Source organism: Mobula hypostoma, chromosome 5, assembly GCF_963921235.1.
Source record: "Mobula hypostoma chromosome 5, sMobHyp1.1, whole genome shotgun sequence".
NCBI classification, from domain to species: Eukaryota; Metazoa; Chordata; class Chondrichthyes; order Myliobatiformes; family Myliobatidae; genus Mobula; species Mobula hypostoma.
The window spans coordinates 75,842,669-75,859,537 of NC_086101.1; the positions used below are offsets into that span (position 1 = coordinate 75,842,669).

Sequence of the window (16,869 nt, forward strand, 5' to 3'; positions counted from 1 at the left end):
CAGGGTATGGATGACTCTAATGAACCCCAGCCACTAAATGATGATAGCGACAGCGCAAGTTTTGTAAGTATAGAATTCAAAAAAAGTATTGTGTTAAATTTATTTTCATTAAGCTTTAAACTAAAACCCAAAATGTTTAAGTATGCTGGATCACCATGCTAAAACATAACATGAAAGTACCCAGCAGCACACACACAAAATGCTGGAGGATCTCAGCAGTCAGGTGCCGCACATGAGGCTGCTTAGCAAGTTCAGAGCCCATGGTATGATAGGAAAGATACTAGCATGGCTAAAGCAGGGGCTGATTGGCAGGAGGCAAAGAGTTGGGAGTAAAGGAAGCCTTTTCTGGGTGATTAGTTGCGTTCCACAGGGTTATGTGTTGAGACCATTCTTTTTAACATTATGTATCAATGACTTGGATTACAGAATTGATGGATTTGTTGCATAGTTTGCGGACGATACAAAGATGGGTGGAGGAGCAGGTAGTATTGAGGAAGTAAGGAGGCTGCAGAAGAATTTTGACAGATTAGGAGAATGGGCAAAGAGGTAGCAGATGGAATACAGTGTTAGGAAGTATATGGACATGCACTTTGGTGGAAGAAATGAAAAGGAAGACTTTTTTTTCTAAATGGAGAAAAAATGGAGGTGAGGAAGGCAAATGTGATGTTGGCATTCATTTCAAGAGGACCAGAATATAAAAGCGAGGATGTAACGTTGAGGCTTTAAAAAGCACTGGTGAGGCTTCACTTGGAATATTGTGTGCAGGTTTGGGCCCCTTAGAAAGGATGTGCGACTCTGGAGGAGGTTCACGAAAATGATTCCAGGATTGAGTGGCTTGTTATATAAAGCATGTTTGATGGCTCTGGGCCTGCATTCAGTAGAATTCAGAAGAATGAGGTCTGACCTAATTGAAACCTAACAAATGGTAAAAGGCCTTGATAGAGTGGATGTGGAGAGGATGTTTCCTATGGTAAGAGAGTCTGGGACCAGAGGACACAGCCTCAGAATAGAGGGGCATCCTTTTAGAACACAGATGAGGAATTTCTTTAGCCAGAGAGTGGCGAATCTGTGGAATTTGTTGCCACAGACAGCTGTGGAGGCCAAGTCTTTATGTATATTTAAGGTAGAGGTTGGTAGGTTCTTGATTGGTCAGGCCATGAAGGGATACAGGGAGAAGATAGAAGATTGGGGCCGAGAGGAAAAACTGATTGGCCATGATGAAATGGCAGAGCAGACTTGAAGGGCCAAATGGCTATATTCTTTTCCTATATCTTATGGTCTTATCTATGAAAGTGAATAAACAGTCGATGTTTTGGGCTGCGACCTTTCTTCTGGACTGAGAAGGAAGGGAGAAGATGCCTGAAAAAAAGGTGGGGGGAGGGGAAAGAGGCTAGCTGGAAATTGGTAGGTGTAGCCAAATGGGTGGAACAGATCAAAGGCTGGAGAAGAAAGGACATGATTAAAGAGGAAAGTAGACTGTAGAAGAAAGGGAAGGAGGAGGGGACCCAGTGGTAAGCAGGTGAGAAGTGGTGAAAGGTCAGAGTAGGGAATAGAGGAGGTGGAGGGTGGAACTTAGTTCACCAGGAGGAGAAATTGATATTTATTTATCAGGTTGGAGGGTATTCAGATGGAATATATGGTGCTGCTCCTTCACCCTGAGGTGGCCTTATCTTGGCACATGAAAGTACACATTTGGGTTAAAGTTGTGGAGATGCAGATATTGTACATGTAAATAATTGTGTTAACTTGTTCATGACTAACTATAGTGGGTTTATTTTCCCGTCTCTCACTGTCTATATACAGTATCTGCATTGTAAGAACTTGCCACTATAATGCTCCAGTGCGCTCTAATCAACCACTGGGCATGGTGTGAGTGCGGAATGAGCTGCCAGTAGAAGTGGTAGATGTGAATTCAATTGTAACATTTAAGAGAAGTTTGTATAGGTACATGGATGGAGTTGTTTCAAGGTATATAGACCAAGTGTAGGTAGATGGCACTAGGCCGAATATCAGGTTGGCATGGACTAGATAGGCCAAAGGGCCTGTTTTGCTGCTGTCGTGCTCTATGATAATAATCACTGTTTATAAACACGGTAGTCATTCAGCACACTCTTAAATTCATAAGCAACAATGAGATAAACAGAAAATTCTGGGGTGAAAAAATCTTGTTTCTCTTTCTACAGATGCTGCCTGACCCACTCATCCAATATGTTCTGTTTTTCTTTTGGGGATCTGCAGCCTTTTTTGATTTTCATTAAATTTTATTTGGTAGTGGTTGCAAAGATATGATACTGATTAGGTCTTGGAATTTCATACCCATTTCTTAACAGTGATCCAGAATCTCTATTGTTAACAATTAAATGGAATCTTCAGCTAAAGCCTAATCTAAGTGCAGAATATCAAAAAAGTCCAATTTTTGTTCAGAGTAGTACTGAGATAACAGCCTAGATTATTTATTTATTTATTTATTTATTATTTATTGAGATACAGCATGGAATAAGCCCTTCTGGCCTTTCGAGCTGCACCACCCACAATCCCCCAGTTTAGTACTAGCCAAATCACAGGACAACTTGCACTGACCAATTAACCTACCAACAAGTACATCTTTGGACTGTGGGAGGAAACCGGAGCACCCGGAGGAAACTCACGCGGTCACAGGAGAATGTACAAATTCCTTACAGGGATTGAACTGTTACAAGAATCACCCCTTGTAATAATGATTAGTGAGGCACAGGGAATCTGTAGTTACCGACGAGTAATTTTCATTGTTTCAACTAAAAGCACATGGGTTCACAAACTGTCTCTGTGTGCACCATACTAGAACTCCCTGACAGTCGGTGAACAGTCAATGAAGAGAAAAGGATATTACCCGCGAAAGGAGTCCACACTGGCCGAGCGTTCCTCGTGTTCCCAATCTCCATGTGTCCATGGGGTCCTCCTTATCCACGATGGTTGGTCTCTGGCTGCTGGAGAGTTATCACCCCTGCATATTTGGAGCTCCTGAGTCTTATACGGTTCCTCATCAATTGAACCATTAGATCTCCACCCCATTGGCTCAAGGTCACCTGACCTAACCAGACATCCCACCTCTCCCAGAAGTTCCGGGAGTCTCCTGCATATTGATAGTGGCCCCCTGACGCCCGGAAATTATATACAATATCCCAGAAATAGATTTTTTTTCAGAGCGAGCATCCTGATTGGTCTCTCTTCGTGCTAAGTAGACCTATCAGTTTTCTCTGTGGGCGGGCTTTACAGTCGACCTCAAAAATAATGAGTGCTGCTTGCTGCACTGTTTCCAACAGTGACTTTTCTATTGCCCATGGTGGGTTAAAATGTGAAAGACATGTTGAGGTGAGTTTAACGGGTGTCATTCGTTCATTAGCATAGCCAACATTATTTAAACTAGCTGGCTAGCTGCCAAGGAGCTACTCTATCGATGTCCTACGTGATGAGGCCAAACTCCCTGTAGACTTGCTTAAAGTTGTAATAGAATAAACATGATAATATATATAAGTACATATTTTAATGTCACATTTTCTGCGTATACCCAACTTGGTTTACAGATTAGACAAAATCACTAAACAAGGTATTACATACACCCTTGGAGGTCGACCAGGGGCGGGGGTGCGACCTCCCTGAAATGAGTTTTTACAGGGTGGGATGTCTGCCTACCTGGGTCACCTTCTTATTGGTCATTGTACAGGGCTACGGCCAACATTGTTTCATGGCTCTGCCCACCCCAGCCTTGTGTATTTGTGTCTTTGCACTCTGGTCCAAACCAGTTAACTGAGGCAACCCAGCCAGACAGAGTCTAACGAGATTACCAATTGCAGGTCTGGCATTTTGCATAACAAGTAGCTACTCCTCTGAGAATGGTCTCAGGTATATTGCTCTGATTAGATTGTCCCAGAGCAAGGGTCAATTCAGAGTCCATTTCCTTTACATAACAAATGGCTACTTGTTTGAGACCGGTCTCAGGTTTAGCAGATCATTACCTGAAGCTTCCTGTGTCCACATTCAGTTGCTCTGATTAGATTATCCAAGAGCAAGAAACTCTTCAGTGTCAATGGGGAAACAAAGACAACTGGATCATCTGCTTCCCCTGTCCTTGCAGTTTCTTCAGGCCAACAGCAGACATCCCACCCTGCAAAAACTCATTTCAGGGAGGTAGCACCATCAACTTGCGGGAGACTCCTGGAACTTCCGGGAGAGGTGGGATGTCTGCAGTAGAGAAGCTCCTTAAGCAGCTAGCCAGCTAGTTTAAATAACGTTAGCTATGCTAATGAATGAATGACACCTGTTAAACTCACCTCAACATGTCTTTTACAGTCTTAACCCACCATGGGCAATAGAAAAGTCACTGTTGTAAACAGTGCAGCGAGCAACACTGTCATTATTTTTGACCCCTATTAGGCAGGGTCTTTAGGGTAGTTTGGGGTGACGTACATTTTATAGTTTCTTTTTTTGGAACTTCTCCCCTCTCCCCCCCTCCCCCCCTCTCCCCCCTCCCCCCTCTCTCCCCCCCCCCCCTCTCTCCCCCCTCCCCTCTCCCCCCCTCCCCCCCTCTCCCCCTCCCCCCTCCCTCTCTCCCCCCTCCCCCTCCCAAACAAATTGATTTCCGGGATATTGTATATAATTTGCGGGCATCAGGGAGCCACTATTAATATGTGGGAAACTCCGGGAACTTCCGGGAGAGGTGGGATGTTTGCAACAGAACCCAGGTTGCTGGTACTGTGAAGCACTGTGCCAACCACTATGCTATTATGCTGCCCAAATGTGCTGAAATTCTACAATTGGTTCAGAGGCAAGAATGTTATAATTAAACTTAGTAAAGTCAAACCATTATTAACCTAAACACAAGGAAATCTGCAGGTGCTGGAAATTCAAGAAACACACACAAAATGCTGGTGGAACGCAGTAGGCCAGACAGCATCTATAGGAAGAAGTACAATCTTCCTATATATGATGCCTGGCCTGCTGCGTTCCACCAGCATTTTCTGTGTGTTGCTTCCATTATTAACCTATCTTTTTTGAATGTCAGTGCTAATATACAAGAAAAGTGCTGCATATGCAGGGTGGGGTGTCTGCCTGCTGATATTTCCAGCGTTTTCAGTTTTAAGCTCTGATCTAGGCCGACATTTACGTGCCGGGCAGCACCTAATCAATTAGCTTGTTTATTTCGGCTTTTTTCTTAAAGATGTGCTGGGTGCGTTCCGACCACCGCTGTACCGCTGCATTCTTCATGGCCCGGAGGTCAGGGACCACTGAATTATAAGTTACTTATAGGTCAATAGCATCATAACATTTTAAGTAACGTTTGGATATTAAACACAGCGCATATTTTCCTCCTATGAACATATAAAATCATTGCAACACACCAATATCGCTGAATCAGTGGGAGCCCTGGGCTTGTTTTCCTGCAACAACATGGTCCCATCGAGGGGTGATGGGAGACAGCAATACTTGAAGGGGGTTCTTATGTCCAGTCTATTCTGCAATTTAGTTTTCGTTGCATTCATTACAGAAAACTCTGCTTCGCAGCGATATGTTGGAAATGGAAACAACGTTTTCAGTGCTTTCGTGGCTATCTCGGGGTATTCAGCCTTGACTTTCTAGAATGCCGGCAGAGATGTTATGTCAAACATACTTTTCAGCCCACCGTCATTTGCAAGCTCGAGGAGTTGATCTTTTCCCACACTGACATGAGTGTTTCACCGGGGACATTCACAAATGGGTCACGAACCCACTCCTTGGCACGCCATGGGCCACTGATGACCTTGCGTGCGTTAAAATTCAACAGTGCGTGATGGGAATGAGGAAAGTTGCAGCTGACTCATATCATTTCATATTGCCAAGTCATATTGTTTCCTCGTGGCCTGGTGGTTGGGGACCACTCTTAGCACGAAGAGAGACCAATCAGGATACTCGCTCTCCCTCTCAAAAAAATCTATTTCTGGGATATTGTATATAATTTCCGGGTGTCAGGGAGCCACTATCGATATGTGGGAGACTCTCGGAACTTCCGGGAGAGGTGGGATGTCTGAGCAGGTCAGGCAGCACCTATTGGGGAAGAACAGAATTATCATTTCAGGTGATTGGCTTTGCATAATTACTAGGAACAGTTAGCTATACCCAGAATTTAAATTACTGAGAAGTTGGCGGGGGAGGTGAACAGAAGCAAAGGTCTGTGATAGGATGGGGACCAGGAGAGACTTAATGATAAAAATATTATAGTACAACATTTTAAATGTTTAGAAATGACAGAATGATTATCTTTAATAACTGAATGGTTACAGAGAAAAAGCAGGAAGTTTTGAAATGTACAAACGCAAAAAATCTGGAGATGCTGGAAATTGAAAGCAACACACTCAAAATGCTGGGGAAACTCAACAGGCCAGGGAGCACCTATGGAAACAAGTAAACAGTCGATGTTTGGGGCTAAGATGCTTCTTCCGGACTAGAAAAATAAAGAAGAAAAGTCGGAGTGAGGCGAGGGGAGGAAGAAGTACAAAGTGGTAGGTGATAGGTGAAACCGGGGGAGAGGGTGAAGTAAAAAGCTACGAGGTTGATTTATTAAAGAGGTAAAGGGCTGGAGAAGGGGGAATCTGATAGGAGAGGATAGAAGAAAAGGAAGTAGGAGGGTGATGGGCAGGTAAGGAGATCAGTTGAGAGAGGGAAATGGGAATGGTGAAGTTGTGGGGGGGGGGCGGGGAACTACCAGAAATTCAAGAAATTGATATTCATGCCAACAGGTTAGAAGTTACCCAGATGGTATATAAGGTGTTGCTCCTCCAACCTGAGTGTGGCATCATCGCGGCAGCAGACAAGGCCTTGGACTCCTACTACTTTGTACTTCTTCCTCCCCTTCCCCCTACCTTCTTACTCTGACTTCTCCTCTTTCTTTCCAGTCCTGATGAAGGGTCTTGGCCCAAAATGTTGACTCTTTACTCTTTTCCATAGATGCTGCCTGGCCTGCTGAGTTCCTCCAGCATTTTCTGTGTGTTAGTCTGAAGTGTGTTCGCTGGAAATATCCAACACGAGATGTAGTTGAACTTATAGATGGCACAGTGGCAGGGTCTGTGGTGCAGCTACCGCAGAGTGCCGTCGACCTGAGTTCAATCCCGATCTCGATTCCTATCTGTGGGAATTTGCATGTTCTCCCTTGAGCATGTGGATTTCTTCAGAGAGTTTCCGTTTCCTTCCATGTCAGTTAATAGGTTATGGTCTTTCTAAATTGCCTTTAGTGTGTAGGAGGATGGTGGAATATGGGGGAAGCTGCTGGGATGTGGGGAGGATAAAAACTACGATTAGTGTAGGATCTGTGTGAAAGGGTAGTTGATGGTCAGTATAGATTCGGTAGGTTAAAGGACCTGTTTCCATGCTGGATCTCTATATGGTTCCTTAACTTGATATTGACTTTGGTTGAGCATACCTTGAACTTTACTATTGTAGTGGAAAGCGTCAATGACATTGAGGTCAGATTTGTTGAGGTACAGAGTGTTATACAAGTGGAAGTTCAGTGTCGTGCTCGTGGACTGAACAGAACTGCTCTGCAAAGTGGTCTCCACAAGGTCAATAATACACAACGAATAATTTACAAATTTAACAAAGCAGAAGTTAAGTTTTTGCTTTTTTTTGGGTGGGGGGGGGTCTTTGGGTGTTAAGCTCTGAGAAGGGAAAAGTTAAAGGGCCAGATAGTACATAAGACATAGGAGTAGAATTAGATCATTTGGCCTGTCAAGTCTGCTCTGCAATTCCATCATGGCTGATTTACTATCCCATATCTCCTGGTGATTGCATGGGAAACTATCACAAAGAGGAGAGGGGAGATTGGTGGGAAGAAAGAATGAACCAGGAAGTGGTCCTTTTGGAATACTGAAACTTGAGGAGAGAAGAAAATGCCTCTGGTGTGGCATCATGAATTTGCAGAAAGTGACCCATTGAATGTAAAGGATGGGAAGGGATGGATAGGAAGCTTTTAACATGTGAGTGGGACGAATGGATGAAAATAAAAGATTGGACATGTTTAGAAGTACAATTTTCTGTGGTGATTAGCCTGCTGATATTCATAACATGTTCAAGTGTAAGGGAAAGAGAAAATCTCAATGTATTTTACCAGTTTAGGAACATCACGAATCCACAAAATTGATATTGATTACTTCTTAATTTGTTGATGATACATGTAGACAAGCAGAAGGGTCTCGGCCCAAAAAATGGTTGTTCGTTTCCATAGGTGCTGCCTGACCTGCTGAGTTCCTCCAGTGTTCTGTGTGTGTTGCTAAAGTTAAAATAAATTTGTTGTAGCATATAGATAAAAGAGGGGAAAGAAATGTTAAATTTTGTTTTATCTGCAACATAGTGTTTTTCTTTTAAAAGATCAGTAGCCTGCATTGTTAAATCTGTTGGTCTAATTTATGGATGCTTCCTGATCTGTTATCTGTTAATATTTTGGACCTAACCATATATCAGAAATTAGTTCCTCACTGATTTTTCTCTGTTGTCCTTTCAGGAAATTACTAATGTTGAAGTTGAATGTCAGAATGGTAACGATCACCTTGATTTAGAAGCTATTTGCCAAGCAAAAGAAGAGTTAGAAAGATGGCAGGTATGGTATTTCTATTACCTTAGTCATTTGACCTACCTTACGGTTGGTCACATACCGTTTCAAGAAAGCTCTACCCTCTGACACTCTTCCAAATGCTCCCCAATAGTCCACGCCTTTTTTCCTTCAACTGAGGAGAATGACCACTCACCTCCCTACACTATGTTCCATCCGCCACTTCTTTGCCCATTCTCCCAATCTGACAAAGTCCTTCTGCAGACTTTGTGCTTCCTCAACACTACCTGCCCCTCCACCTATCTTTGTATCATCTCCTCCACCTATCTTTGTATCATCTGCAGTCTTGGCCACAAAACCATCAATTGCTACATCGAAATCATTGACATATAACGTGAAAAGAAGCAGCCCCAAAACATTTCATTGTGGAACATCACTAGTCACCAGCAGCCAACCAGAAAAGGCCCCCTTTATTCCCACACTTTCTTCCTGCCAGTCAGTCAATCTTCTATCTATGCTGGTATCTTTCTTGTCATATCATGGCCTCTTGTTTCGCAGCCTCATATGTGGCATCTTGTCAAAGGCCTTCTGAAAATCCAAATAAATAACATCCACTGACTCTCTTTTGTCTATCCTGCCTGTTATTTTGGCAAAAAATTCCGAAAGATTTGTCAGGCAAGATTTTGCCTTGAGGAAACAGTGCTCACTTTGGTCATGTGCCTCCAAGTACCCCAAACCTCATCCTTATTAATAGTCCCCAACACCTCTCCAACCACTGAAGTCAGGCTAAAGCAGTTACAATGCTGTATGTTTGGTGCAGTGACAATTTACTGAACAGATCAGACTGTTGTCTGGCCTTTTGATTGACCTGCCTCTTGATTTATAGAAACATAGAAAATAGGTGCAGGAGTAGGCCATTCGACCCTTTGAGCCTGCACCACCATTCAGTACGATCGTGGCTGATCATCCAACTCAGAACCCTGTACCAGCCTTCCCTCCATACCCCCGATCCCTTTAGCCACAAGGGCCATATCTAATTCCCTCTTAAATATAGCCAATGAACTGGCCTCAACTGTTTCCTGTGGCAGAGAATTCCACAGATTCACCAATCTCTGTGTGAAGAAGTTTTTCCTAATCTCGGTCCTAAAAGGCTTCCCCTTTATCCTCAAACTGTGACCCCTCGTTCTGGACTTCCCCAACATTGGGAACAATCTTCCTGCATCTAGCCTGTCCAATCCCTTTAGGATTTTATACGTTTCAATAAGATCCCCCCTCAATCTTCTAAATTCCAATGAGTATAAGCCTAATCGATCCAGTCTTTCTTCATATGAAAGTCCTGCCATCCCAGGAATCAATCTGGTGAACCTTCTTTGTACTCCCTCTATGGCAAGGATGTCTTTCCTCAGATTAGGGGACCAAAACTGCACACAATACTCCAGGTGTGGTCTCACCAAGGCCTTGTACAACTGCAGTAGTCCCTCCCTGCTCCTGTACTTGAATCCTCTCGCTATGAATGCCAGCATACCATTCGCCTTTTTCACCGCCTGCTGTACCTGCATGCCCACTTTCAATGACTGGTGTATAATGACTCCCAGGTCTCGTTGCACCTCCCCTTTTCCTAATCAGCCACCATTCAGATAATCTGTTTTCCTGTTTTTGCCACCAAAGTGGATAACCTCACATTTATCCACATTAAATTGCATCTGCCATGAATTTGCCCACTCACCTAACCTATCCAAGTCACCCTGCATCTTCTTAGCATCCTCCTCACAGCTAACACTGCCGCCCAGCTTCGTGTCATCCGCAGATTTGGAGATGCTGAATTGAATTCCCTCATCTAAGTCATTAATATATATTGTAAACAACTGGGGTCCCAACACTGAGCCTTGCGGTACCCCACTAGTCACTGCCTGCCATTCCGAAAAGGTCCCGTTTATTCCCACTCTTTGCTTCCTGTCTGCCAACCAATTCTCTATCCACATGGATACCTTACCCCCAATACCGTGTGCTTTAAGTTTGCACACTAATCTCCTGTGTGGGACCTTGTCAAAAGCCTTTTGAAAATCCAAATATACCACATCCACTGGTTTTCCCCTATCCACTCTACTAGTTACATCCTCAAAAAATTCTATGAGATTCGTCAGACATGATTTTCCTTTCACAAATCCATGCTGACTTTGTCCAATGATTTCACCGCTTTCCAAATGTGCTGTTATCACATCTTTGATAACTGACTCTAGCATTTTCCCCACCACCGATGTTAGGCTAACCGGTCTATAGTTCCCCGGTTTCTCTCTCCCTCCTTTTTTAAAAAGTGGGGTTACATTAGCCACCCTCCAATCCTCAGGAACTAGTCCAGAATCTGAAGAGTTTTGAAAAATTGTCACTAATGCATCCACTATTTCTTGGGCTACTTCCTTAAGCACTCAGGGATGCAGACCATCTGGCCCTGGGGATTTATCTGCCTTTAATTCCTTCAATTTACCTAACACCACTTCCCTACTAACATGTATTTCCCTCAATTCCTCCATCTCACTGGACCCTCTGTCCCCTACTATTTCCAGGAGATTATTTACGCCCTCCTTAGTGAAGACAGAACCAAAGTAGTTATTCAATTGGTCTGCCTTATCCTTGCTCCCCATAATCAATTCACCTGTTTCTGTCTGTAGGGGACCTACATTTGTCTTAACCAATCTTTTTGTTTTCACATATCTATAAAAGCGTTTACAGTCAGTTTTTATGTTCCCTGACCGTTTTCTCTCATAATCTTTTTTTCCTTTCCTAATTAAGCCCTTTGTCCTCCTCTGCTGGACTCTGAATTTCTCCCAGTCCTCAGGTGAGCCACTTTTTCTGGCTAATTTGTATGCTTCTTCTTTGGAATTGATACTATCCCTAATTTCACTTGTCAGCCCCGGGTGCACTACCTTCCCTGATTTATTCTTTTGCCAAACTGGGATGAACAATTGTTGTAGTTCATCCATGCGATCTTTAAATGCTTGCCATTGCATATCCACTGTCAACCCTTTAAATGTCACTTGCCAGTCTATCTTAGCTAATTCACGTCTCATACCTTCAAAGTTACCCTTCTTTAAGTTCAGAACCTTTGTTTCTGAATTAACTATGTCACTCTCCATCTTAATGAAGAATTCCACCATATTATGGTCACTCTTACCCAAGGGGCCTCTCACGACAAGATTACTAATTAACCCTTCCTCATTGCTCAATACCCAGTCTAGAATAGCCTGCTCTCTAGTTGGTTCCTCGACATGTTGGTTCAAAACGCCATCCCACATACATTCCAAGAAATCCTCTTCCTCAGCACCCTTACCAATTTAGTTCACCCAATCTATATGTAGATTGAAGTCACCCATTATAACTGCTGTTCCTTTACTGCACGCATTTCTAATTTCTTGTTTAATGCTATCCCCAACCTCACTACTATTGTTTGGTGGCCTGTACACAACACCCACCAGCGTTTTCTGCCCTTTAGTGTTATGCAGCTCTACCCATATCGATTCCACATCCTCCCGGCTAATGTCCTTCCTTTCTATTGCGTTAATCTCCTCTCTAACCAGCAATGCTACCCCACCTCCTTTTCTTTCATGTCTATCCCTCCTGAATATTGAATATCCCTGAATGTTGAGCTCCCATCCTTGATCAGCCTGGAGCCATGTCTCTGTGATCCCAACTGTATCATATTCATTAATAGCAATCTGCACTTTTAATTCCTCCACCTTGTTACGAATGCTCCTTGCATTGACACACAAAGCCTTCAGGCTTGCTTTTACAACCCATATACAATTATGTTGAAAAGTGGCCCTTTTTGATTTTTGCCCTGGATTTGCCGGCCTGCCACTTTTACTTTTCACCTTACTACTTTTTGCTTCTACCCTCATTTTACACCCCTCTGTCTCTCTGCACTTGTTCCCATCCCCCTGTTGTGAACTAACCTCCTCTCTCCTAGTCTCTTTAATTTGATTCCCACCTCCCAACCATTCTAGTTTAAAGTCACCTCAGTAGTCCTCGCAAATCTCCCCGCCAGGATATTGGTCCCCCTCGGATTCAAGTGTAACTCGTCCTTTTCGTACAGGTCACACCTGCGCCAAAAGAGGTCCCAATGATCCAAAAACTTGAATCCCTGCCCCCTGCTCCAATCCTTCAGCCACGCATTTATCCTCCACCTCATTGCATTCCTACTCTCACTGTCGCGTGGCACAGGCAGTAATCCCAAGATTATTATCTTTGCGGTCCTTATCTCAACTCCCTTCCTAACTCCCTATATTCTCCTTTCAGGACCTCTTCCCTTTTCCTACCTATGTCATTGGTACCTATATGTACCACGACCTCTGGCTCCTTACCCTCCCTCTTCAGGATATCTTGGACACGATCAGAAATATCCCGGACCCTGGCACCAGGGAGGCAAACTACCATCAGTGTCTCTGGACTGCGTCCACAGAATCACCTATCTGACCCCCTTACTATCGAGTCCCCTATTACAACTGCCCTCCTCTTCCTTTCCCTACCCCTCTGAGCTACAGGGCCGGACTCTGTGCTGGAGGCACGGCCACTGTCGCTTCCCCCAGGTAAGCTGTCCCCCCCAACAGTACTCAAACAGGAGTACCTATTGTCAAGGGGCACAGCCACCGGGGTACTGTCCATTATCTGACTCTTCCCCTTCCCCTTCCTAACCGTGACCCACTTGTCTGCCTCCTGTGGCCCCGGTGTGACCACCTGCCTGTAACTCCTCTCTATCAACTCCTCACTCTCCCTGACCAGATGAAGGTCATTGAGCTGCAGCTCCAGTTCCCTAACGCGGTCCCTTAGGAACTGCATCTCAGCGCACCTGGTGCAGATGTGGACGTCCGGGAGGCTTGGAGACTCCAGGGCCTCCCACATCCGGCACCAAGAACAACAAGCTGTCCTCACACTCATACTGCCCCTCTCCTCAAATAACAACAAAAAATGAATACCAAACCTTCCTCGCCTCGCCCGTTTCCGCCTAAGCCCGTTGAGCCGAAGCCCTTAAGCCTTCACTCTGCTCCCGGCTCACTCCGCTGCCCAATGTATAAGACTCTGTTCCTTTTAAATCTTCCGCACTTCACTGCCTGACGTCACATGCCTGCGCAGTCCCGCCTCTCTGAATGCCAATGGGAAAAAAACGAAAAATTCAAAAATGGCTTCCTCCGCACTCCCACTCTGATTCTCAGACTTCCTTCTCCAAATTAAACCAGAAGCAGTATTTCTGTCCTTTTAAGTCTTCCGCATATCACTGCCCAACATCACACGCCTGTGCAGTCCCGCCTTTCTGAATGCCAATGGAAAAAAAACTGAAAAATTCAAAACTGGCTTCCTCTGCGCTCCCGCTCCGATTCTCAGACTTCCTTCTCCGAACTCATAATTTATAAGGACTATCCAGAGTATTAAACCAGAACACATATATATCTCACTCCGAAAGTCCTTATTTCCCATCTTCTATATTTGTTTGATTCCTTGTGCTATATTCTGCTCATTTTTGACAACAGTCCTGTTTATTTGAAATCTAGATTTCTTTTGCTCTTGGTATGGTACACTTAATGAAAATTACTTGGAAATTTATTCTGCTTTCTTTTCTGATTCAGGACCATGCATGCGTGTATGCTTTCAGAAAACAAACGAGACACTAATACACATGATAAACCACAAGAAATTACGTACAGATTGACCTTCAGTAATCTGGCACCATTGGGACCTGAGGAGTGCTGGATTAGTGAAAATGTAGCGTTACAGAAGGATCACATTAAGCATAATCAGTGCCGGATTATCGAAGGAACCGGATTGCAAGTAGCCAAATTAGTGAAGGTCGACCTGTATTAGAGTTATATAAAACATGCAATGCAGAAAGGGAATACAGATAGCTAATGAAGTAGCAGTACAGACACCAAACTACTACTATCCACTAAACGAGTTAATGTCCGGAATACTAACAAACTTTCATGCAGTCTTTTCTCACTCTCTCCCCCCTCAACATAATCTTAGACTCTCCATGTCCCTATCTTCTCTAACACTAGTCTGAAGAGAGGCTTCTCCCCTTCTCTCTTTTTCCCTCATCGTCCTACTCTGTTTGCACAAGGGAATTGCCCTTTTTTTATACCCTTCAAACCCCTTACACTATATTTGCACAATAATCTCATCTTTCCTAGATGAATATGTTTTTCACCATTATCAATTATTATGGCTGTAAACTTGTACTCACTTTACATTCTCAAAACATTGCTGTGGACTAATTCTCCCATACTTTCTCAAAACAATCCCACTACAAGCTAACACCAGTTTGTCTTAGAGACTTTGATTTTTATTTCAACATGTAAAAAGGAAAAATCACTTTAAACTCTTTCCTTATAATTCAATATGGCTGACAAGATTTCATGTTAAATTTGCTCTGGAAAACTTGCAGTTTATTTGCAAACTTGGTTTGTCACTGTTGACTGCATACCAACATAAATCAGAAATCTCTTGTGCACGAATTGAAATCTATCCCATTCTGAGAATTTCTTGCCAATTTTTAAATTTTTAAGCAAATCCTTTAAATGTTCTGTTGCATCAGTGGCTAACAATCCTTTCCTCTCCTCCCTCCCCCTCTCATGCCCCCTCCCTCCCCTTCTCAGTCCGCGCCCCCTCAGCCAAGTTTCAGTAATGGCTACAACATCGTAGTTCCATGTCCTAACCTAGCTCTAAGTTCATCACCCCTAGCCATTATTCTCGTAGCATTAAAATATACACACTTCAAACTGTGCCCCCAAGACTTGTGCACAGTACTGTATATTTCTGCTGGTTTAGCTTATTTCAGCCAACCTCTGTTAGGTTTTATTTGGTCTTTATAGCCACTGGATGCATCTTCTGCTGAGTGTCTCCCACATTTTCAGTCCCTATTTGATCATCTCTCGAGAAACAACAGCCCAAGTGATCATGTACTTACTCGTCAGCCTATATTTTGGGGTCATGAAGAAGGGTCTTGGCCCAAAAAGTTGACTGTTTACTCTTTTCCATTGATCCTGCCTGGCCTGATGAATTCCTCCAACGTTCTGTGCGTGTGTTTCTTTGGATTTCCAGTGTCTGCAGAACTTTTCGTGTTTGTATATTATGGGGTGAACTATTCTTCAGTTAGTAAATAAAGAGGGCAACAATTATTTATAAGGATTATTTTATGTATTTAAATGGGTCGTTTGGCTTTGAAGTTTATAATATTGTGTTTCAATGTAGCTTTCCAAAATAACTGTAATAGATTTAGTATTTTTCCATTGTATTTTATCAATTTGCACAGAAGCAACTAGATAAGCTGGAAAGGGAAAAGTCAGATCTAATTTGTCAAAAGTTGGATGCAATTGAGAAGAAAAAGGAGGCTGAAAATAAGCTAAAAACTGAACAGGAAAACAACAAGAGCAATCTTCAGAAGGCAGAGCAATACTTTAAGGTAAGTATAAACATGAAAATATCTACAGATTTTGGAAATCTGAAGCAACACACACAAAATGCTGGAGGAACTCAGCAGGACAGGCAGCATCTATGGAAAAGAGTAAACAGTCGGAGTTTTGGCCTGAGACCCCTCTTCAAGTCTGAGGTACTGCCTGACCTGCTTGAGTTCCTGTAGCAATTTGTGCATGTTGCTTTAAAGTAAGTAGTGATTTCTGAATGGGACTTTTTTTTTCCAGCACAGCCTCAAGGTAAAAATAAGCACCTGATTATTCAAAGTTTGAAGTCTCTCCTAGGCTCCTCTTCACTTTCAGGAATCATCCCAAGCAGGTGAAGATGCTTTTGGTTGTTGGAAGTCAAGTCTTTCATGGCATTGTTCTTTAAGTAGTTCCTAGACCAAAGCATCTTTTGTTTCTTTGGATTTCCAGCGTCTGCAGAATTGCTTGGGGTCAAATTATCTTCAGTTGCTTCATCATTAATTATAAGGATAAAGGCAGGGATATTTATAATTTCACTTAGTTCTCTCATAACTCCTCATGTAATGAGCTAGATATTGCCTATAAACATAAAGGTCTGGGAAAATGGTACTTAAATTGAAAGGATTGTTACATAGATTTGTGGGTAATGAAGGTATAGGAGAAGCGTTCAAGTTATTGATTCCAGTTGAAATCCATCAGCAGCATGGATTATTTGCAGTAATAGGACAACATGCCTGTTATATTCCGAATTAGCTCTGTCTGGATCACTGGAAGCATAAATCCTTGGCCCAATGCAAAGTCCAGGAGATTTTACTGGGATGTTGATTCTGATTTTGTAATACCGAAACAAAGCACCCAGGAATAGAGCACTAAGGCATAGAAACA

At 43.2% G+C, this 16,869-nt stretch overlaps 1 protein-coding gene across 2 annotated transcripts in view; it reads left to right on the top strand.

Moving 5' to 3' along the window:
- nmi (N-myc (and STAT) interactor) overlaps positions 1–16,869 on the top strand; it is a 58,075-nt gene that overhangs the window by 2,120 nt on the left and 39,086 nt on the right. For both annotated transcript variants that reach the window (XM_063048576.1, XM_063048577.1), the window contains exons 2-4: positions 4–63; positions 8,510–8,605; positions 15,858–16,007. In XM_063048576.1, the coding sequence (XP_062904646.1) occupies positions 7–63; positions 8,510–8,605; positions 15,858–16,007 (303 nt within the window). In that variant the 5' untranslated portion in view covers positions 4–6. The remainder of the gene's footprint in view (positions 1–3; positions 64–8,509; positions 8,606–15,857; positions 16,008–16,869) is intronic.